This window comes from Piliocolobus tephrosceles, chromosome 6 (genome assembly GCF_002776525.5).
Source record: "Piliocolobus tephrosceles isolate RC106 chromosome 6, ASM277652v3, whole genome shotgun sequence".
Lineage (NCBI taxonomy): Eukaryota > Metazoa > Chordata > Mammalia > Primates > Cercopithecidae > Piliocolobus > Piliocolobus tephrosceles.
Genome location: NC_045439.1, coordinates 101,898,252 through 101,923,472, shown reverse-complemented (window position 1 = coordinate 101,923,472; position 25,221 = coordinate 101,898,252). Strand labels below are relative to the sequence as shown.

Sequence of the window (25,221 nt, the reverse complement as noted above, 5' to 3'; positions counted from 1 at the left end):
GAAGGAAGGAAGGGAGGAAGGAAGGAAGGAAGGAAGGAAGGAAGGAAGGAAGGAAGGAAGGAAGGAAGGAAGGAAAGAAACCGAGCTTTAGTCATTCACAGAAAACCTGTCACAGTGAAGGGGGCATAAAGCAGAGGAAATTCTACTGATGTCAAATAGTGAAAATAGCTCTGAAAGATTTCATCTTCTGAGAGATTTGTCTCTACAGGTAAACATTAGCAAAATATTTTTCTGGAAGCCAGTAAGATACTTGAGAAATCAGAGCTTTTAGGTAAAAAACAAACATTTTTTAAAGTGATTAACTTAATTTTTAAAAACTGCCAAAGGTCATAGGTTATTACAGTCACATGGATAGCTCTTGCAAATTAATGAGAACAATGGATAAAATGACAGTGCTGTAGTATTTCAGAATGTATATTTTAGTATGTCTTTAAAACAGATAAACCACCTCAATGTGGTAAAGTATATTTTGCAAATTACCAAAATTTCCTCCTTTCTTTTGGTATAAGTAAAGAAATGAAAAGAGAATGAACTACTGAAAAGCAAATCCTTCACACTATGTGTATTTGACAAGTGGAAAGCATCTGCAGGTTGGTCTGTGGGCACAGTCATAGCAACACAATTCCCCTGTCAACTCAACTCCAGGAACCAGACAGCAAGTAGCTTTGCGTTTGACTATGTTTATTTACCTATCTGGCAAGCAGGGGAGACAGATGGTTTGGTAAAAAGGGTAAACCAGACAAAAACATCTGTATATTTTAGGGCTTCCAGCTAAGCTACATGCTAAGTAAGTGGAGAAGAAAGCCTTGACTTACCTGCACTGCCAAGCTGTTTATAAAATCTGTACTCTAAATGAAGCTGTGGAGCACGTGATTTTATTGGTTCCTGAAATCCAAAAAGAAAAACTGATCAGATTTCAACAAATGGGATTTTTCCATTCTTAAATTTTTGGAGTAAACAACGGTTAAGATCACCTAAAGTTTTAGAGATGATATCCATATATGAGAGTCTTTTCTAACCTCAATTTGTCTTAGACAGTACAGCTAAGAGAAGATGAAGGTGAATTACATACAACTCCTTCCATGGATAGTTAAATAAAAATAGACTTTGCATGAGCTACCATTCAAGGATACCTTTCTTGCAATGAAATATTCTCGCCGGGCGCGGTGGCTCAAGCCTGTAATCCCAGCACTTTGGGAGGCCGAAATGGGCGGATCACGAGGTCAGGAGATCGAGACCATCCTGGCTAACACGGTGAAACCCCATCTCTACTAAAAAATACAAAAAACTGGCCGGGCGAGGTGGCGGGCGCCTGTAGTCCCAGCTACTCGGGAGGCTGAGGCAGGAGAATGGCGTAAACCCGGGAGGCAGAGCTTGCAGTGAGCTGAGATCCGGCCACTGCACTCCAGCCTGGGCGACAGAGCAGACTCCGTCTCAAAAAAAAAAAAAAAAAGAAATATTCTCCTGATATGTATTTTCCCCGGAAACTTGATGCCAAACCTTTAAATAAAAAAAAAAATACCAGAATGTATTTCCTGCTTGTTTTGTTCTGAATTTTGGGAGGTTCACCGTTTTATTATTTTTAGAAAAATAATGCATGCTCAGAAGAAAATTCCAATATACAAAAATTAGAAAGCAAAAATCATCTGTGATCCTGCCACGTTAAAAAGTGGCACTATTAACATTTTAGTGAATGCCTTTCCAAGTATTTATCTATATATGTATTTATATATAATATAGACTGATGAACTTAATTTTATATAAATGAGATTATAATATATTTGCTGTTCATTAATGTGCTGTTGAATTCAACAATGTAATAACATTTTCCCATGGCAGTAAATAAACTTGTATAATGCCTTGTTTTTTTTTTAAAGACAGGGTCTCGCGCACTGCAGTCGAAACCTCCCAGGTTCAAGTCATCCTCCTATCTTAGCCTCCCAAGCGGCTGGGACCACAAGTGTGTGCCATCACTCACAGCTAATTTTTATTTTTTTGTAGAGATAGGATCTTACTATGTTGCCCAGGCTGGTCCCAAATTCCTGGGCTCAAGCAATCCCTCCCACTTCAGCCACCCAAAGTGCTGTGGGATTATAGGCATAAGCCACTGCACCTGGCTGATATTATTTTTAATGGTTTAAGTATTGCCCTGTATGTGTATATGTGTTTTGTATTTATGTATGTATGTATACACACCCTCCCCATAATTTTTGGACATGTGAACTGTTTTCACTTTCCAATATTATGAACAATGCTTTTAGGAACATGCTTATGTATATTTCTTTTTAAACTATTGAGAATTAAAGATTGTAAATACAATTAAAATATGTAACTTCAATCAATGTGGTGTTCAAGTTTCCAAAAATTGAGTTTTCTAAAAACCTCAGAGATAAAGCAGCCAAACAACCACACTTTGCTCTAAACCAGTTGAGCAACTGGCTAGTTGATTATTCCAAACTGACAGTGTACTGGGCAACTAGCTAACAAGAAAACCAAACATTACCCTAAACACATTATAATCTTTCTTTAAAAGCTCAACAGTAGCTGACATGGTGGCTCATGTCTGCAATCCAGCACTTTCAGAGGCTGAGACAGGAGCATCACTCGATACCAGGAGTTTGAGACCAGCCTGGGTAACACAGCAAAACCTCATCTTTACAAATAAACAAATAAAATAGGACGGGCATGGTGGCTCATGCCTGTAATCCCAGTACTTTGGGAGGCTGAGGCGGGAGAACTGCTTGAGTCCAGGAGTTCGAGACCAGCCTGGGCAACATAGGGAGACCCTGTCTCTACCAAAAATTAAAAAATTAGCCTGGCAGGATGGCACGCTCCTGTAGTCCCAGCTACTCAGAAAGATGAGGTGGGAGGACTGCTTGAGTCCCAGAGATCAAGACTGCAGGGAGCTGTGATTGTGCCACTGTACTCCAGCCTGGGCGACAGAGTGAGACCTTGTCTCAATCAATCAATCAATAAAATAAAGTTCAACAACTGCACACCCATTAGGATGGCTATTATCAAAAACAGAAAATAACAAGTGTTGAAGAGGATGTGGAGAAACTGGAACCCTTGTGCACTGCTGATGGGAATGCAAAATGGTGCAGTGACTGCTCAGGAAAATGGTATGGCAATTTTTCAAAAAATTAAACACAGAATCATTATGATTCACAATTCTCTTTCGGGATAGATGCTCCAAAGAAGTGGAAGCAGGAACTCAGATTTATTTGCACACGCATGTTCATAGCATTATTATTCACAATAACTAACAGGTGGAAGCAACCTAAGTGTGTATGACTGGACGAATGGATAAACAAAATTGGGTATATACATATGATTAAGTATCATTCAACCTTAAAAAGGAAATTCCGACACATGCTACAACATGGGCAAACCTTGAGGGCAAACCTATGCTCCGTGAAATAAGCCAGTTATAAAGGACAAATATTGCATGAGTCCACTTAATATTAAGTACATAGTAGCCAGGTGCAATGGCTCATGCCTGTAATCCTAGCACTTTGGGAGGCTGAGACAGGTGGACTGCCTGAGCTCAGGAGTTCGAGAGCAGCCTAGGCAACATGGTGAAACTCTGTCTCTACTAAAATACAAAAAATTAGCCAGGAGTGTCAGCATGCACCTGTAGTCCCAGCTACTCAGGAGGCTGAGGCAGGAGAATTGCTTGAACCCGGGAGGTGGAGGTTGCAGTTAGCCTAGATCGCACCACTGCACTCTAGCCTGGGCGACAGAGCAAGACTCCGTCTCCAAAAAAACAAACAACAACAAAAAATTAAGTATCTAGTGTAGTCAAATTCATAGAGACAGACAGAATGGTGGTTGCCAAGGGGTTGGGGGGAGGGGAGTGTTTAACAGATAGGATATTTCAGTTAGGGAAGATGAAAAAGTTCTGGAGATGGATGGTGGTGATGATTATACACCAATGTAAATGTACTTAATGCCATTGAACTTTTTTTTTTTTTTTTTGAGACGGAGTTTCACTCTTGTTGCCCAGGCTGGACTGTAATGGCATGATATTGGCTCACCACAACCTCCGCCTCCCGGGTTCAGCGATTTTCCTGCCTCAGCCTCCCAAGTAGCTGGAATTACAGGCATGTGCCACCACGCCTGGCTAATTTTTGTATTTTTAGTGGAAATGGGGTTTCTCCATGTTGGTAAGGCTGGTATCAAACCCCTGACCTCAGGTGATCCGCCCGCCTCAGCCTCCCAAAGTGCTGGGATTACAGGCATGAGCCACTGCACCTGGTCAATGTCACTGAACTTTAAAAAATTGTTATAATGGTAAATTCTGGATATCATCTGTTATTAGACAATATTATTTTCTCCTATTCCTTTCCATGGGTTGCCCTTTTTAAAATTCTGTTGACAGTATGCAAAAGTTTTAAATTTTGCTGAAGTCCAACTTAGCTAGCTTTTTCTTTTGTTGTCTGTGATTGTGGTGTCATTCCAATAAATCACTGCCAAATTCAATGTCATTAAGCTTTTCCCATGTGTATTCTGGTAAAAGTATTATAGTTTCAATCTTATATTTAGGTCTTTGATCCACTCTGAATTGTTGAATACAATGTAAAGTAAGAATCCAACTTCACTGTTACATGGGTATCCAGTTTTTCTAGCATCATTTGTTGAAAAGACTGTCCTTTCCTCCACTGAGTGGTTATTTGTCCTTTTTTTTTTTTTTTTTTTTTGAGATGGAGTCTTACTCTGTCACCCAGGCTGGAGTGCAATGGCACAATCTCAGCTCACTGCAACCTCCACCTCCCGTGTTCAAGCAATTCTTCTGCCTCAGCCTCCCAAGTAGCTGGGACTACAGATGCACACCACCACACTCGGCTAATTTTGTATTTTTAGTAGAGACGAGATTTTACCATAGTGGCCAGGCTGGTCTCAAACTCCCGACCTCATGATCCACCCACTTCAGCCTCCCAAAGTGCTGAGATTACAGGTGTGAGCCCCCGTGCCCAGCTTATTTGTCTTATGTTTAAGACAGACTCCAAGGAAGGAGATTCCATTACTTCTCTCAATAATTCATGCTGATGTTGAACAAGTTTCATGGTTTGGAACACTTTTATATTATACTCAAATCTCACTACTGAAACTTAAGCCTATTTTTCTTAAGTCCTCAGCAAAAAAATAAAAAAACTCCTCAAAAACCTCAAATACTATTGAGTAGCTCTCTTCAAATAACAAAACAATCTAATGATTTCCTAGACTTTCTTTCCTCAGGCAAAGCAATTTCAAATTCCTTTCACCTTTCCTCATAGGTCCTAGTTTTTAATTCTTTGATCATCTTTGAAGGCTCTTTCCTGAATCCATTTGAAGTTTTCTGCATTTTTCTTAAGATATAGAATCCATTAACCAAAGAATTCAGAAGTTTCTCTGAAGTTGTCTAGTCTATCCCTTTGCTTCTAGGAAGATTTTATCGAAATCAATTCAGGCCAGACTGGAATGTTCCTATCTGTAGGAAGTGCTATGAAGAAAGAACTCATACCCTTCTTTGAGTATAAAATCAGCAATCATTAGAGTTGGACTTCAAGTGTCTCAAGACTTTTAGTCAAAAGAAAAGTACATGGCCAGGCATGGTGGCTCACGCCTGTAATCCCAGCACTTTGGGAGGCTGGGGTGGGTGAATCACGAGGTCAGGAGATCGAGACCATCCTGGTCAACATGGTGAAACCCCGTCTCTACTAAAAATACAAAAATTAGCTGGGCATGGTGGTGCATGCCTGTAATCCCAGCTACTCAGGAGGCTGAGGCAAGAGAATTGCTTGAACCAGGGGAGTTGGAGGTTGCAGTGAGCCAAGATCGTGCCACTGCACTCCAGCCTGGTGACTGAGCAAGATTCCATCTCAAAAAAAAAAAAAAAAAAAAAAAGAGAAAAAGAAAAGTACCTAAGACTAATTATATTGTAGAGTCCCTTTCCTATTTCTCTCTTCAGATAGAGAGGTATCATATCACTCATGTAGTCTCCACTTGGTTGCAGATCTTCCACTGAATCACTATCAAAGCAGCCAGGTATAGAATTTTTCCATTAGCAAAGTAACTAAGAATTCACAAGGAACCAAACAGAAACAGTGATGACAAATCAACATGGAACTAGAAGTTGATCAAAACGCTAGAAAAGGGACTATTCCTTCCGGAGAAATCACTTTTGGATTCTGACAAACCACAGAGGCAATTAATTTTAAAAACCACAGATCCTTCCTCAAATATTATACTCTCAATCTTCATGCTGGAAAGCGTAATAGAGTAGCTAAGCTAGTAAATTAAAAATGCAAAACTCCACAGAGTTCAAGGGTTGAAAGGCATACACATCATATATTCAGACATGCGGGTCTTATTATGAAGACTGAGAGAATTACACACTTCAGCCAACTCCTTAGCACATGGTCATAGCCTGCTCAGCCAATTGGGCTTCAAGGTGCTTTTCTGGAAGCACTATAAGTAGAAGGCACTGCAAAACTCAGTCTACAGATTGCAGAAGGCAGCAATATTAGCAGCACAGAGAGATTTTTTTAAACCCAATTGTTAGAAAATCTCTGTTAAAAAGAACCCTTAGAAATGTGGGTGATGGATAAAGGAGGGGCTCATTACACTATTTTGTTTACTTTGTGTATGTTTTTTTTAAAGGTTTGTAGAAATCTAAGAAAAAAAGAGTCCACAATGAAGATCCAAACAAAGTACAACTGAAACAGCAGCAGCAGAGCTTCCTTGCATTTCTGTGCCAGATGCTGATTACATTTCCATAGAGGCTGTGCATTTGCCAGAATATTTGCCACAGTTATTCTGGAAAACACATGCCTGCCTAAAATCCTAAGCAAACAGCAGACAGCTACCTTATAGGAGTATAGTGCTTAAGGCAAATTTGCCATTACAATCCAAAGAGCTCAATTACTGCCTTCATAGCTCCCTTTGAAGAACAGAAGCCCAAAAGGAAGAGAGAAAGCCTGTAGACAAAAATTGTTATCCTCTTAAATGCCTTTCAGACTTATTTGAAAGAGAAATGCAGTACTGAGTCACATCATACTAGATTGCAAGAGTTCCATTTTTAGCTTTAAATAGTGGCCATACAAAGCAAAATAAAAGTTTTTAAAAAGGAAAGTGAAATGTAATGATCAATCATGTCAACAATATGTTATGTAAGCTTATCTATACAGGTTAATTGGTATAATGTGGCAGAAGAAATCAAGATGAAAGAACTGTCCCTAACAGAAAGCCTAACAAATATGTAGTAATGTGGCAAATTTTTTAAGTGTTTTAGGAAGTGCTTCGTTCTCTTAGTAGTCCCAAAAAATCAGAGATTATTCCAACTTATCAGAATAATAAAACAGAAAAAGTAAAAAAAAGTCGGTGTACTAGAGAACACTTTAATAGAATAACCAAATTCCTGTAAATTAAAAAAATGTGTTAATCCTATTTTTTTGAGACAGGGTATCACTGTCACCCAGGCTGAGTGCACAGGTGCAAGCAATCTCGGATCACTGCAGACTCAACTTCCTGGGCTCAGGTTATTCCCACATTAGCCTCCAAAGTAGCGGGGACTACAGGTGTATGCCAGCATACCTGACGAATTTTTTGTATTTTTTGTAGAGACAGGGTTTCGTCTTGTTGCCCAGGCTGGTCTGAACTTCTGAGCTCAAGCGATCTGCCTGTCTTGGCTTCCTAAAGTGGATTACAGGCATGAGCCACTGCGTCTGGCCGGTTAATCCTCTAATATTCAATCTAAGAGGATGTTTGACCTGCATTGTTAACATGTATTACCTCTCCTCCTGCTCCCATCTATCCAACAAGAGTTCCAAGTCAAAATACAAAAAGAAAACACTTGGTTTACTAGAAGTTACCTGCTGCTCTAAGCCCTGCTCCTTGTCCACCCACCCCTTTGTAAGGAAACAAATCTGGTAACTGTCAGTTCCTCACAAGACAACCCTACCTCCTCCACAAGCAAGCTGGATGAGAAGAACGACCAATCACAGAACAAGTGTGGATGTGGTAAGTGCAATTAATTAGAAAAGAATAACAATGCCAGGCGTGGTGGCTCACACCTGTAATCCCAGCACTTTGGGAGGCCAAGCTGGGTGGATCACCTGAGCTCAGGAGTTCGAGACCAACTGGGCAACATGATGAAACACTGTCTCTACAAAAAATACAAAACTTAGCCAGGTGTGGTGGCACACACCTGTAGTCCCAGCTACTTAGGAGGCAGACTGAGGTGGAAGGATCGCTTGAGCCCAGGAGGCAGAGGTTGCAGTGAGTCAAGATCACATCACTGCACTCCAGCCTGGGCAACAGCATGAGACCCTGTTTCTAAAAAATAAATAAAAAGAAAGAAAATAAAAGAATTACATAGATTTCCTTCAATCATTAACTTCTCCAGCTTCCAACTAATAAAACAAAGCTACCTATAAATCCTGGGATACCTACTATGAGGACAAAACAGAGTTTCAGTGAAACTAGTCATATGAAACATTTCACATGAAAAAATGGTTTTGTTATCCACCTTAAATATAAGACAAAGAATTCTGTCTTTTAAAATTATTAGTCCTCACAAATAATAAAATTATTACTTCTCTTTTTTAATAGGATATCATTTTCAATGACTAGTTTAATTATTCACAAGGTTAGTATTAATATACCAATTGACTTCTTTGCTTCTAATTTGACCATATGGTGTTTTTCAAGCCTGACAGATTTTTAAGCCCATGATTAGATGATCAGTTATGATTTTCTTCTAAGTATAAAAAATAAATCAGTTTAGAGAAAAAAACAGTAAAATTTTTTAATGATTTTATCTTTTTAATTAAGATACCTCTGTGAAAGATTAAGTTCACAGAATTACTAGTTCTTCCAGCTTTTTTTAATCAACTAATTTTTGAGTCATCATTGCTAACACTAAAGTTAGTATCATTTAATTATATAGTGTTATATAGTATACAGTGATTCATCACTGTAACACTATCATTGAAGAAAAACATGGGATCATATATTTAAAAAAACCATTAGCATTTTTGTGAATGAATGCTTAAAACTATTTCCTATAAGAAGATATAAGCAATGGGAGCACCAAAACATTAATTACCACAAACAGATTCTACTCACCAGTTTGATTGCTACATATTCATTGGTGTAGAGATTTTTACCTAAGGGGAAAGCAGAATGTATACATTTTAGTGACATTTATTCCAGGAAAAGCAAAGCAAAATATTAGCTTACAGAGTCATGAGAAAGGTTATATTCCCAATGCTGCTCACATAAATGAAACTTGATTCATAAGTGAAAAGCTACAGAGATAATCAGATCCAGCAAGGCTAGAACAGCTTGAAAATTTAGAATTTTAAGCTACACCTGAGAATTTTCCTAAAAGCGAAAACATATCTCTCTTACACACACACAAGCACGCCGCGTGTGTTAATATTTCTCATCTATTAAGTCACAAGGCAATTCAAGAAGAAATTCCAGAATTTCAAAGAGATTTTAGCTCTTGGCACAATAAACACAAACCTTCATTCTTCGAACTAACTGACAAATAGAATTCTATATATTTTGTCACGGTATGTCGTGTCAACTTTAGATGGCATAAAGGATAGTGTGAATAAAACAAATTATTGCCCAAACCTACTTTTGGAGAATTCATCTACTGCTTGTAAGCAGATGATTCTCAAAGTTGTTTTGACTGTTCACCAGAACAATAGCTTTATATCTTTTAACTATTTATAGGAAACAGATCTGCAGTTAGATAACACTTACACATCTCAAAGTTCTTCCTGCAATAATGCTTTTTTCTTTAAACTTTCCTATTTCTACAAATGTAATCAATATTCCCAGACGTTTAGATTAAGAACTTGGAATGATGATGAGGACCAGAGCAATAACTTTCAATTAGTGAACCTATAATATATGCTGGGTACTCAGCTCCTCTCACCTCCCCACCGTCACTAATCCTTGGAAGCCTTAACTTTAATTCCTCCTGAGTGCTTAGTACATACCATGTAGTTTAGCCACTGCACCAAACTTCATATCTCTTCTTACACATTTGCCTTCTTATCCAGCTAGAGTGTAAATATCTTGAGGATAGGGATTTTAAGTTTTCTCAATACCCTATGGTGCTTAAGACCATGTTCAGCACATATAAGACACTCAAAATCTCGACTGATTAAAAGTTATTGTTACTGTACCTATAGTATGGCTATTTTTAAATTAATATACCAGTAAATGTTATATTCCTATAATACACAGCTGACTATATGTGTGTGAAAAATAATATCAAAGGAATATAAAATAGTTTTTAGTATTTTCTGATTTTTATATAATGTACATTGTTTTTATAAATAAAAAAACAAGCTGGGTGTGGTGTAATCCCAACACTTTGGGAGGCTGAGGCAGGTGGATCACTTCAGGTCAGGAGTTCAAGACCAGTCTGGCCAACATGGTGAAATCCTGTCTCTACTAAAAATACAAAAATTAGCTAGGTGTGGTGGTGAACACTTGTAATCTCAGATACTTGTGAGGCTGAGGTGGGAAAATCACTTGAACCTGGGAGGTGTAGGCTACAGTGAGCCAAGATTACACCATTGTACTCCAGTCTGGGCAACAGAGTGAGATGCCGTCTGATAAATAAATAAAGAAAGAAAGAAAGATAAAAAGCTGCTTACAAGTTTTCATTTACACACCTCTAGACAACTTAGGCCCTCTGCAATATAACTACATCATTAAACTTTTCATACTGCCATCAGATTGCGAGTACTTTTGTGTCAAAGAGTACACTAATTTAGGAATAATTTTTGTCTGCAAGTAAGATAAAAAGAAGACTAACAGGTTGGTTTCTTAGGTGTTTGACCTAAGAAACCATAAGAAACACCTAAGAAACCATAAGATGAATAACTTCTTTTTTAGGGGAGCACAAGTAGAAAATTGGCATTTCTCTCATATATATAGTGTTTGCATTAACTTTCTAAAGGTTACTTTATGTTTCTGATTACTGTTCCCACCAAAACCATTTTAAAATATATTTCATGAAATTATAAAAAGGCTAGTAATAAGAGAGGAACAGATGAGGCAGTAACAAATAGCCAACTCCCAGGCAGATTAAAACTTTAATTTGGCCCACGACTTCTTGCACACCAGATGTGATGCTGCACAAAGATTTTTCTTTTTTTCTTTTTTTTTTTTTTGAGACGGAGTCTCGCTCTGTTGCCCAGGCTGGAGTGCAGTGGCCAGATCTCAGCTCACTGCAAGCTCTGCCTCCCGGGTTTACGCCATTCTCCTGCCTCAGCCTCCCGAGTAGCTGGGACTACAGGCGCCCGCCACCTCGCCCAGCTAGTTTTTTGTATTTTTTAGTAGAGACGGGGTTTCACCGTATTAGCCAGGATGGTCTCGATCTCCTGACCTCGTGATCCGCCCGTCTCGGCCTCCCAAAGTGCTGCGATTACAGGCTTGAGCCACCACGCCTGGCCCAAGATTTTTCAGGATAGCACTTGGTGAAATGAAATGAGCATTGTTACTGTGACTTAAAACTTAATTTTAGGGCCAGGTGCAGTGGCTCATGCTTGTAATCTCAGCACTTTGGGAGGCCAAGGTGGGTGGATCACCTGAGGTCAGGAGTTCGAGAACAGCCTGGCCAACATGGTGAAACCCTGTCTCTACTAAAAATACAAAAATTAGTTGTGGGGGGGTGGTAATCCCAGCTACTCGGCAGACTGATGCAGGAGGATCACTTGAACCTGGGACACAGAGGTTGCAGTGAGCCGAGATCACGCCATTGCACTCCAGCATGGGAGACAGGAGCAAAACTCTGTCTCAAAAAAAAAAAAAAAAAAAAAAAAACAACTAACTTTAGCACAAGCTTAACCCTAAGAACTTAATTATAGCTCATGCCTGTAATCCCAGCACTTGGGGAGGGCGAGGCAGGTGGATCACGAGGCCAGCCTGACCAACAGGGTGAAATCCCGTCTCTACTAAAAATACAAAAATTAGGCGGGCGTGGTGGCATGTGCCTATAATCCCAGCTACTCGGGAGGCTGAGACAGGAAAATCACTTGACCAGGGAGGCAGAGGTTGCAGTGAGCCGAGATCGCACCATTGCACTCCAGCCTGGGCAACAGAGCAAGACTGCGTCTCAAAAAAAAAAAAAAAAAAAAAAAAAAACAGCAAGCCATTAAAAAAGCAAGCCATTAATACCATTTTTCCCTGTTCCTACTGCCTGTATAATTGCAGAACATCAATGCTATCTTAAAGTTTAAAATGAAAGGTTTTGTGACCTGATAAGATCTGGGATTTTGCATGAGCATTGTGAGGTAGTACAAGATTAACTAGAAAAATAAGAGAACAGAGGTAGGGAAAAACGTGACTATTTAATGCCCATCTACACAGATACCAGACATCTAAGATGAGCAACCTCAGTTCTCACCCTTCATAGACTGTATTCTAGCTCCTCACACAAGGTCTTGTATGTGGTGGCTCAAAAGTGTGTCAAATAAATCACATGATATGGTGTGTGTTAAAAATGAAATACAAACGAGTCAGTAGAAGAGCTTGGATATGGAGGTTAATGAATTTGGGCAGAAGCAGCACTTGAAGTGAGCCCTGAAGGATGAACAGAGGAGAGAATAAAAGGCATTTCCTATTTTAAAAAAATACTAATTTGAACAATGATATGGAGAAATGATAGAAAATGCACAGGATTTGATATGCTGTGGGTAGACCCATATAATCAGAGCACATAGTGTGTGGGAAGAAATAGAAGAAAAGCCATAAAGATCCACTAAGCTGGCCAGGCGCGGTGGCTCAAGCCTGTAATCCCAGCACTTTGGGAGGCCGAGACGGGCAGATCACGAGGTCAGGAGATCGAGACCATCCTGGCTAACCCAGTGAAATCCCGTCTCTACTAAAAAATACAAAAAACTAGCCAGGCGAGGTGGCGGGCGCTTGTAGTCCCTGCTATTCGGGAGGCTGAGGCAGGAGAATGGCGTAAAACCCGGGAGGCGGAGCATGCAGTGAGCTGAGATCCGGCCACTGCACTCCAGCCTGGGCGACAGAGAGAGACTCCGTCTCAAAAAAAAAAAAAAAAAAAAAGATCCACTAAGCTAAGCACAGTTTATTAATAATATTGAATGCCAGGTCCCCACTCTAAGGTACGTATGCCCGCGGGTACCTGGAAGTGTGCCAAGGCACTTGTGTACTAAGCTACAGGACAAATAATACACACTTTTCTTGAATCCTCATTTTCATTTGGAGAAAGTCTTTTTTTATATAAAAACAAACCTACTATATTATAGAAATTGTGCATAGATTTCTTTTGAAGAAAAAAATGCAGCTGGGTGTGGTGGCTCACACCTGTAATCCCAGCACTTTGGGAGACCAAGGTGGGCGGATCACCTGAGGTCAGGAGTTTGAGACCAGCCTGACCAACATGGAGAAACCCTCATCTCTACTAAAAATACAAAATTAGCTAGGCATGGTGGTGCATGCCTGTAATCCCATCTAATCGGGAGGCTGAGACAGGAAAATCACTTGAACCTGGCAGGCGGAGGTTGCAGTCAGCCGAGATCGTACCACTGCACTCCAGCCTGGGCAACAAGAGCAAAACTCCATCTCAAAAAAACAAACAAAAAAAAATGTTTCAAAGAAATCCTGGGCACTTACATATTTGTTTCTTCCACAAGAAGTCTTGAGGAGTCTCATCATTCAGTGTGCAACCTTTTTCTTTTTTTTTCTTTTTTTTCCTTTTTTTTTTGAGACGGAGTCTCGCTCTGCCACCCAGGCTGCAGTGCAGTAGCCAGATCTCAGCTCACTGCAAGCTCCGCCTCCCGGGTTTACGCCATTCTCCTGCCTCAGCCTCCAGAGTAGCTGGGACTACAGGCGCCCGCCACCTCGCCCGGCTAGTTTTTTGTATTTTTTTAGTAGTGACGGGGTTTCACCGTGTTAGCCAGTATGGTCTCGATCTCCTGACCTTGTGATCCGCCCGCCTCGGCCTCCCAAAGTGCTGGGATTACAGGCTTGAGCCACCGTGCCCGGCCTTCTTTTTTTTTTTTTTTTGAGGAGGAGTCTCACTTTCCTGCCCAGGCTAGAGTGCAGTGGCACGATCTCAGCAACCTCTGCCTCCATGGTTCAAGCGATTCTCCTGCCTCAGCCTCCAGAGTGGCTGGGATTACAGGCGTGCGTCACCATGCCCAGCTAATTTTTGTATCTTTAGTAGAGACAGGGTTTCACTATATTGGCCAGGATGGGCTCGATCTCTTGACATTGTGACCCGCCCGCCTCGGCCTCCCAAAGTGTTGGGATTACAGGCATGAGCCACTGCGCCCGGCCTCAGTGTGCAACCTTTTTCTTATTTTTCCTGTATTTAGCTGGGTAGCCGCTTTTCACAGTGTAGCTGACTTTCAACTAAGTTTTCCATTTTTAGCCCCTTCTGTATCCCACCTTTGTGAAGTTACTAGTGTCTCCAATTCCCAAGTCTATCTGGTATATTTTATAGTATTACCTGGCCTGCCCCTTCAGGCAAGCCTTCTCTGGAGTGCTAAGTGAGTTACCACCTAACCATCTGTGTTTCAGCCTCCAAAATTTTGTTAACATTTCTCAATCTGTTTTCACCTTCTCTTCCATTTTTTTGGTTCCTTGTGGTTTTATGCCTTTTTGTTTAAAAAAAAAAAAAAAAGCCTTCTTCTAAATACACTTTCTAGTCTTAAGAGTAAGCCAACACCCAATTTCATAAACTTCTACCTATAATTAGTTATGCATATATCTTTTTATTTCCACTCGGCCATAAATTTCCAGAGGACAAGAATGTTTAATTTATCTTTTTATCCCTAGAAACAAACATAGTATCTGACATTCAGTAGGTAAGACATGCTAAAGTGAACAAATTGACTTGATATATGTAGAAAGTTCTTGTGAGAAAGTTCTTGGGTGATAAAAAAGAAAGGCTAGTTTAGAATAAGATTATGGATAATCCTAAATGCAAATATGGGAGTTTTAACTCCATTCTTCAGCTTGCTGTGAATGACGTGAAAAAGCAAATGGTGAAAGTTGTATTTTTAGAATATTAATCTGACAACTACATGGGAACAAATGTTTAAAAATCTGAAGAAATGGACAAGTTCCTGGAAACATACATACAACCTACCAAGATCGAGTCAGAAGAAATAGAAAACCTGAACAGAATAATAGCCAAGCAATAAGACTGAAGTAATGATAAAGACTCCCCCAACAAAGAAAAAGCCCAGGACCTGATGGCTTCACTGCTGAATTCTATCCAACATTGAAAGAACAAATATAAATTCTTTTCAAACTATTCCAAAAAACCGAAGAGGAGGGGAATACTTCTAAACTTATTCTGAATCCAGCATTATGCTGATACCAAAACCAGGCCAGGATACAACAAAATAAAACTACAGGCCAATATCCCTGATGAAAATAGAGGTACAAATCCTCAACAAAATACTAACAAACTAAATCCAACCACACACTAAAAGATGATTCACCATGATCAAGTGGGATACATCTCAGGGACGTAAGGATGCTTGAACATATGCATATCAATACACATGATACATCACATGAACAGAATGAAAGACAAAACCTATATGATCATCTCAACAGACACAGAAGACATTTGATAAAATTCAACATCCCTTCATGATAAAAACTCTCAATAAATTTAGGCATAAAAGGAACACATTTCAAAATAATAAAGGCCATATATGACAAACTCACAGCTAATATCAGACTGAATGGGGAAAAATTAAAAGCTTTTCCTCAAAAGACTAGAACAAGACAAGGATGCTCACTTTCACCAATTTTATACAACATAGTATTCAAAGTACTATCCAAAGCATTGAGGCAAAAGACAGGGCGTCCAAATAGGAAAGGAGGAAATCAAACTGTTCCTGTTTGCAGATGACATAATCATATATATAGAAAATCCCAAAGACTCGTCCAAAAAACTATTAGAACTAATAAATGAATTCAGTCAAGTTACAGGATAGAAAATTAACATACAAAATTAGTAGCATTTCTAATGCCAAAAACAAACCAGTGGAAAAAGAAATTGAGAATATAATCGGAGCACACAGTGTGAGGGAGGAAATATGGTTTGGCTGTGTCCTCACCCAAATATCATCTTGAATCATAGCTCCCATAAGTCCCATGTATAGTGGGAGAGACCCAAAGGGAGGTAAATGAATCATGGGGTAGGTTTTTCACATGCTGTTCTCATGATAGTGAATAAGTCTCACGAGATCTGATGGTTTTATAAAGGGGAGTTCCCTTGCACATGCTCTCTTTGCCTGCCGCCATGTAAGATGTGACTTTGCTCCTCCTTTGCATTCTGCCGTGATTGTGAGGCCTCCCAGCTATGTGGAACTGTGAATCAGTTAAACCTCTTTCCTTCATAAATTAGCCAGTCTTGGGTATGTCTTTATTAGCAATATGAGAACAGACTAATACAGAAGGCAATCCCATTTACAATAGCTTAAAAAAGAAAATAAATAAATAAATTCAACCAAAGAGGTGAATGATCTCTACAAGGGAAACTATAAATTACTAACAAAAGAAACTGAAGAAGACACACACACACAAATGAAATATATCCATTGGAAGAAAATTGGCCAGTCACAGTGGCTTATGCCTATTACTGCCAGCACTTTAGGAGGCCAAGGCAGGAAGATCATTTCAGCCCAGGAGTTTGAGAGCAGCTAGGCAACATAGTGAGACACTGTATCTGCAAAAAAAAAAAAAAAATTTAATTAGTCAGGTGTAGGGGAAAGTGCCTATAATCCTAGCTAGTAGGTAGACTGAGATGGGAAGAATGTTTGAGTCCAGGAGTTCATAGTTACAGTGAGCTATGATCATGTCACTACACTCCAGCCTACGTGATAAACAAGACCTTGTCTCTTTTTTCTGAGACAGAGTCTCGCTCTGTCGCCAGGCTGGAGTGCAGTGGCACGATCTCGGCTCAATGCAAGTTCTGCCTCCTGGGTTCAAGTGATTCTCCTGCCTCAGCCTCCCAAGTAGCTGGGACTACACACATGTGCCACCACACCCAGCTAATTTTTATATTTTTAGTAGAGACAGGGTTTCACTATGTTGGCCAGGATGATCTAGATCTCCTGACCTCGTGATACACCTGCCTCAGCCTCCCAAAGTGCTGGGATTACAGGCGTGAGCCACCTCACCCAGCGCCTGACCTTGTCTCTTAAAAAAAATAAAAATAAAAAATTGGAAGAATATTGTTACAATGTCCATTCTACCCAAAGTGATCTACAAGATTCAATGCAATCTCTATCAAAATACCAATGACATTCAATACAGAAATAGAAAAAAAAATCCCAAAATTCATATGGAACCACAAAAGACTCCAATAGCCAAAATAATCTTGAGCAAAAAGAACAAAGCAAAAAAATCACTCTACCCAATGCAAAAATCTCCTGGAAAACTATAGTAGCCAAAGCAGCATGGTACTGGAATAAAAACAGACAAGTGAAACAGAATAGAGAACTCAGAAATAAATCTACACATTTACAGGTAACTGATTTTCGACAGAGGTGCCAAGAATACACACTGGGGAAAACAGTCTTTTCAATAAATGGTGCTAGGAAAACTGGATATTCACACACAGAAGGAAAGTAGACCCTTATCTCTCACCTTATGCAAAAATCAACTCAAAATGAATTAAAGACTTAAATGTAAGACCCAAAACTATAAAACTACTAGAATAAAACACAAGGGAAATGCTTCATGACATTCTCTAGGCAAGGATGTTTTGGATGGGATCTCAAAAGCAAGGCAGGCTCACGCCTCTAATCCTAGCACTGTGGGAGGTCAAGACGGGTGGATCACTTGAGGACAGGAGTTCAAGAACAGCCTGGCCAACATGGTGAAATCTCATCTCTACTAAAAATACAAAAATTTAGCTGGGTGTGGTGGTGCATGCCTGTAATCCCAGTTACTTGGGAGGCTGAGGCAGAAGAATCACTTGAACCCAGGAGGAAGAGGAGGTTATAGTGAGCCAAGACTATGCCACTGCACTCCAACCTGGGCGACAAAGCAAGACCTTGTCTCAAAAAGAAAGAAAGAAAGAAAAGAAACAGAAAAATAAAAGAAAGAAGAAAAAAGCGCAGGCAACAAAAGTGAAAACAGGCAAATAGGATTATATCAAATTAAAAAGTTTCTCAACACAGTGAAGAGACAACCTAGAGGGAAAAAATATTTGCAAATTATTCATCTGACAAAGGGTTAATATCCAGACCATATAAGGAACTTGAACAACTCACTAACAAAAAAACCCAAATAATCCAATTTAAAAATGGGCAAAAAAACCGAAATGGACATTTCTCAAAAGAAGACATTCAAATGGCCAGCAGATACATGACAAAATGCTCAACGTTACAAATCATCAGGGAAATGCAAGTCAAAACCACAAAGAGAAACCACCACACCCCAGTTAAAATGGCAATTATCAAAAAAACAAATGAAGAGAGGGAAATTTTTATACTCTGTTGGTAGGAATGTAGATTAGTACAGCCATTATGGAAAACAATATGAAGAGTTCTCAAAAAATTAAAAACAAAACTACCATATAACCCAACAATTCCACTACTGGGTATATATTCAAAGGAATGGAAACCAGTATGTCAGCCAGACATGGTGGCTCATGCTTATAGGTCCAACACTTTGGGAGGCCAAGGTGAGAAGATTACTTGAGCCCAGGAGTTTAAGACCAACCTGAGCAACATGGCAAAACCCATCTCTAAAAAAAAAAAAAATAAAATAAATTTTATTTTTTAAATAAAACTGGGGAGAGGAGGGGAGGAAACCAGTATGCCGAAAAGATATCTGCACTCCCATATTTATTGCAGCAATATTCACAATAGTCAAGATATGGAATCAACCTAAGTGTACATCAATAGATGAAAAGAAAATGTACACATATACAATAGAATACTATTCAGTTATAAAAAGGAAATGTTGTCATTTGTTGCAAAGGGATAAACATGGAGAACACGTTAAGTGAAATAAGCCAGGCACAGAAACACAAATACTGCATGATCTCACTTATATGTGGAATCTAGGAAAGCTGATCTCATAGGAGACAACATAATGGTGGTTATCAGAGGCTGGGAAGGGAGGAAATAAGGAATAAGGAAAGGTTTGTCAATGGGTACAAAGTTACAGTGAGATTTTAAGAATAAGTTCTAGTGCCGGGCGCGGTGGCTCAAGCCTGTAATCCCAGCACTTTGGGAGGCCGAGACGGGCGGATCACGAGGTCAGGGGATCGAGACCATCCTGGCTAACATGGTGAAACCCCGTCTCTACTAAAAATACAAAAACTAGCCGGGCGAGGTGGCGGGCGCCTGTAGTCCCAGCTACTCCGGAGGCTGAGGCAGGAGAATGGCATAAACCCGGGAGGCAGAGCTTGCAGTGAGCTGAGATCCGGCCACTGCACTCCAGTCCGGGCGACAGAGCGAGACTCCGCCTCAAAAAAAAAAAAAAAAAAAAAGAATAAGTTCTAGTGTTCTATTAAGTACTAGAATGACTATAGCTAACAACAGGACCTCAAATAACATCATTTCATGTTGTAATATGGATGAGAAAAAAATCAATTCCCAGCCAGAACCACCATCTGTGTAGAGTTTGCATGTTCTCCTCATGTCTGTGTGGGCTTCCTCTGGGTACTCCAGTTTCTTCCCACATCCCAAAGATGTGTACCTGAGGTTAACTGGGGTGTTTTGTTTGTTTTTCTTAGGGAAAATACAGGATTTCATTTTTTATTATTTTTATTTCAATTGTTTTTGAGGTAACTGGGGTGTTTAAATCATCCCAGGATGAGTGAATGTGGGTGTGTGTGTCAGCATCCTGCCATGGAATGGCATTCCTCTAGGGTTGATTCCCACCTTGTGCCCTAAACTGCTGGGATAGGGTCTGGCCACCTGAGACCCGGAACTGGCATAAGTGGGTTGGAAAAATGCATGAATACAAATTATTGTAAAATTAAAATTCTAGTCTATGGTAATCATACATATGCAAGACAATCAACAATGCAGTACAAAAGTGCTCAAGGACCCTGCTTTATTTGTTTTTGCACTGCATGGCAGTAAGATATTCTCCTTACCATTTTTGCTTTGCAAACATTTATTCCTTGATTTTACCCGCCACCATTGTGCTGCCATCACTCACTGATTCACCAAAAAAAAAAAAAAAATGGGTAATTATTTTGTTTTTATATTATCTGCCTTAAATGTATGTATAGCCCACACTTATTTCAGTGTTTATATTATAAGTGTCTTGGGCCTTTATCTAGAAGCTTGGTGATGTTTTTGTGACCAGAAGTATGCCATAGGTAGCACTCCTCCTCAACTTTTTGAAACAGTTTCAGCAGAAATGGCACCAGTTCTTCTTTATACACCTGGTAGAATTAGGCTATGAATCCATCTGGTATTGGGTTTTTGGTTGGTAGCCTACTTATTACTGATTTGATTTTGGAGCTCATTCTTGGTGTATTCAAGAAATCAATTTCTTCCTTCAGTCTTGCGCAAGTGTGTGTGCCCAGAAATTTATGCATCTCTTCTAGGTGTTCTAGCTTGTGTGCACAGAGGTGTTTGTAGTAGTTTCTGATGGCTTTTTTTTTTTTTTTTTTTTTTTTTTTTTTGAGATGGAGTCTTACTCTGTGGCCCAGGCTGGAGTGCAGTGGTGCGATCTCAGCTCACGGCAACCTCTGCCTCCCGGGTTCAAGTGATTCTCCTGCCTCAGCCTCCCAAGTAGGTGGGATTACAGGTGCACATCACTACATCCAGCTAATTTTGTATTTTTAGTAGAGATAAGAGTTTAGCCATGTTGGCCAGATTGGTCTCGAACTCCTGATGTCAGGTGCTCTGCCTGTCTCAGCCTCCCAAAATGCTGGGATTACAGGCGTGAGCCACCGTGCCTGGCCTCTGATGGCTATTTTTATTTTTGACATGGAGTCTCACTCTGCCACCCACGTTGGAGTGCAGGGGTACAATCTCAGCTCACTGCAACCTCCACCTCCCAGGCTCAAGTGATTCTCCCACCTCAGCCTCCCTAGCAGCTGAAATTATAGGTGCACACCACCAGACCTGGCTAATTTTTTTGTATTTTTAGTAGAGACAGGGTTTCGCCATATTGGTTAGGCTGGTCTTGAACTCCTGACCTCAAGTGATCCACCCACCTTGGCCTCCCTAAGTGCTGGGATTATAGGCATGAGCCATCACACCTGGCCTCTGATGGCTGTTTTTATTTCTGTGGGGTCAGTGGTAACATCCCCTTCATCATTTTTAATTGTGTTTATTTGGATCTTCTTTTATTCTTTATTAGTCTAGCTAGTGGCCTATTAATTTTTTTTCAAGAAACCAACTTCTAGATTTGTTGATCTTTTGAATGGCTTTTTGTGTCTTAATTTCCTTCAGTTCATCTCTGATTTTGGTTATTTTTTGTCTTCTCTGCTAGCTTTGGGCGTGTTCTTGTTTCTCTAATTCTTTTCATTGTGATACTAGGTTGTTAATTTGAGATCTTTCTAACTTTTTGATGTGGACATTTAGTGCTATGAATTTCCCTGTTAACACTACCAGAGCTGTGTCCCAGAGATTCTGGTATGTTGTATCTTTGTTCTCATTAACTTCAAAGAACTTCTTGATTTCTGTCTTTATTTATTATTTACCCAAAAGTCATTCAGGAGCAGGTTGTTTAATTTTCATGTAATTGCATGGTTTTGAGTGATTTTCTTAGTCTTGACTTCTATTTTATTTTAGTATATATGTATGTATGTACTTTTTAAATTTAATTATTTCTGAGATGGAGTCTTGCTTTGTCTCCCAGGCTGGAGTGTAGCAGCATGATCTCAGCTCACTGCAACCTCTGCCTCTTGGGTTCAAGCAATTCTCCTGCCTCAGTCTCCTGAGTAGAGTAGCTGGGACTACAGACATGCGACACCACGTCCGGCTAATTTTTGTATTTTTAGTAGAGACAGGGTTTCACCATGTTGGCCAGGCTGGTCTTGAACTCCTGAACTCAAGTGATCCATCTGTCTCGGTCTGCCAAACTGCTGTGATTACAGGTGTGAGCCACTGAACTTGGCCAATTTATTTATTTATTTTGAGACAGAGTCTAACTCTGTCACCCAGACTGGAGTCCAATGGCCCCATCTTGGTGCACTGCAACCTCTGCCTCCACAAGGCTCTAGCAATCCTCTATCTCAGCCTCTCAAGTAGCTGAGACCACAGGTGCATATCATCACACCCGTTTTTTTCTGGTATTTTTAGTAGAGACAGGGTCTCGCCATGTTGCCCAAGCTGGTCTTAAATTCCCGAGCTCAGGCAATCAGCCCACCTTGGCCTCCCAAAGTGCTGGGATTACAGGTGTTAGCTGTGGTGCCCAGCCTTGACTTCCATTTTAATTGTACTGTGGAGAAAGAATGTGTTTGATATGATTTTGGTTCTTCTGAATTTGCTGAGAATTGTATTATGTCCAAATATGTGGTTGATTTTGGAGTATGTGCCATGTGATGATGAGAAGAATGTATATTCTGTTTTGGAGTGCAGAGCTCTGTAGAGGTCTGTAAGATCCATTTGGTGCAATGTTGAGTTCAGGTCCTGAGTATCTTTGTTAATTTTCTGCCTCAATAATCTGTTCAATACTGTCAGTGGAGTGCTACTATTATTGTGTGGGAGTCCACGTCTCTCTGTAGGTCTCTAAAAACTTGCTTTATGAATCTGGGTGCTCCTGTGTTGGGTGCATATATACTTAGGACAGTTAGGTCTTCTTGTTGAATTGAACCTTTTACCACTATGTAATGTCCTCCTTTTTTTTTGATCTTTGTTGGCTTAAAGTCTGTTTTGTCTGAAATTATAACTGTAATCCCTGCTTTTTTCTGTTTTTGCTTGGTAGATTTTCCTCCATCCTTTTATTTTGAGCCTACAGGTATCACCACATGTGAGACGGATCTCTTGAAGACAACATACTATCGGGTCTTGCTTTTTATCCAGCTCGCCACTCTGTGCCTTTTAAATGGGTGCATTTAGCCTGTTTACATTCAAGGCTAGTATTGATAGGTATGGATTTGATCCTGACATTGTGTTAGCTGGTTATTATGCTGGCTTGTTTGTGTGGTTGCTTTATAGTGTCACTAGTCTGTATATTTAAGTGTGTTTTGTATTAGCTGATAGTGGTCTTTCCTTTCTTTATTTATTGCTCCTTTCAAGATCTCTTGTAAGGCAGGTCTGGTGTTGTTTTGGGATGGGGCCTTGCTCTGTCACCCAGGCTGGAGTGCAGCGGCGCAATCACAGCTCACTGCAATCTCAATCTCCTAGGCTCAAGAAATCTTGGAATGCACCACCACACCCAGCTAATTTTTGTAGAGACAGGGTGTCGCCATGTTGCCCAGGCTGGTCTCAAACTCCTGGGCTCAAGAGATCCACCCACCTCGGCTTCCCAAAGTGCTGAAATTACAGGCATGAGCCACTACGCCTGGCCTTATCTCTTGTTTTTATCAATTACCCTATTGTAAAACTAGTTTCTTCATACATGGTTTCACTTAAAATCAGTGTTCAAGAACCTATTGATGAAGTTAAGTGAGGACTTACTGTACTGTATATATCAAGATAGTTAGACAAGAGAATCTTCAAAGTTATTACCACAAAGGAATAATAAAGATTGGAGGCTATGAATATGCTAACTACCCTTATTTTATTATATAATGTACACATGTATTGAAACATCACACTGAACCCCATAAGCATGTACAATTATTATGTGTCAATTAAAAACAAAATAAAAAATATTAATCTGGCCCCAATGTATAAAACAGAAGTGAATGAGTAATTAGAAAGAAGACGAATAAGATGTTTTTATAACAGAACATTTAAAGAATAACTACTTCACAGAGCTGTTATGAAGATGATAGAAAATGTGCAAATATTTTGTAAAGTGCAAGGTGCTAGACAAGTCTAATTTTTATTACTTCTATTATTATAGCAGAGAAGAGGTAATAATTCCTGAAAGGACTAAAATAGGATCTTTATGCAAGGTATTTTGAAGGAAAACCTAACAAAGTTTGGATTACATGTAATGTGAGGGATAAGAAAAATGGAAGGGTCTAAATGACAGGTGTCCAATCTTTTGGCTTCACTGGGCCACACTGGGAGAATTGTCTTGGGCCACACATAAAATACATGAACACCAACAAAAGCTGATGAGCTAAAAAAAAAAAAAAAAAAAAATCACATAATGTTTCAAGAAAGTTTGCAATTTTGTGCTGGGCTGCATTCAAAGCTGTCCTGGGCCACATGTGGCCTACAGGTCACAGGTTGGACATGCTTGGTCTAAATGATGTTCTTAATTAGTGGAGAACAGAGTTAGGAGAGTAAACAATATCATTCCATGCTACCACGATATACTCCACCAAATTCTCACGAAACCTAAAAGTGATAGACAAATTATAAAATGCTTCTTAGCTTCTATTTTCACACGTATATAAAAGAATATAATCACAGAAGTATGATAAATGAGACAAACCTATATAACAGCCAACATAGTGGCTGATACATCACAAAATGCTAGCTTGCATTTACTTGATTTCTCTAAAGGCACCCAAAGAATCAAATACATGTTACCCTCTTATTATCCTTTTTCTTAAGAGCACTGGAAGTGACTTGATAATTCTCCTGAACTAAGCATTGCCTCAAATGAATTTCTTTGCAAGGGCACAAATGCATCATTAAAATTTTATAAGTCACCACAAAATGCAGCCATGTTTCAGAAATTTAGACAATCACTCAGCCACTATCCTAAATAATATACAGTACTCAGAAATTTTGCTCCGGATGAATTTAATTACAAAGATTGTGTTAAAACCCTGCTCATTTAAAATAAATAACTGCTTCAGCTAAAAAAATAAAAATAAAAGCACACCAATAACTATGAGAAAGGCAGGCCGTTTAATGGACAGAAAAGTACCATTGATGAACTGGCACAATTCCAAGCACTGAAAGCTTTTAGTATCTGTTGCACAAAATCCACAATGCTTTCCAAGCTCACTTCCTGACTAAGGGTTCTTTTATTGTTAATGGAAAGAAACTGCATTACACAGTAGTTTTTGGAGCTTCATATTTAAACTCAGCCCTTTCAAAGCAGCAGTCCTGGATGTGATGTTGTCCATAAAACCCTCTGCATGAAGACTTCCTGTTTCTGTAAGTCACCTATAGA

At 39.7% G+C, this 25,221-nt stretch overlaps 1 protein-coding gene across 6 annotated transcripts in view; it reads right to left on the bottom strand.

The window, feature by feature from the left end:
• CSNK1G1 (casein kinase 1 gamma 1) overlaps nt 1-25,221 on the bottom strand; it is a 208,772-nt gene that overhangs the window by 87,401 nt on the left and 96,150 nt on the right. For all 6 annotated transcript variants that reach the window (XM_023185302.1, XM_023185305.1, XM_023185307.1 and 3 more), the window contains 2 exons: nt 9,109-9,149; nt 816-885 (listed from right to left, as the gene is read on the bottom strand). In XM_023185302.1, the coding sequence (XP_023041070.1) occupies nt 816-885; nt 9,109-9,149 (111 nt within the window). The remainder of the gene's footprint in view (nt 1-815; nt 886-9,108; nt 9,150-25,221) is intronic.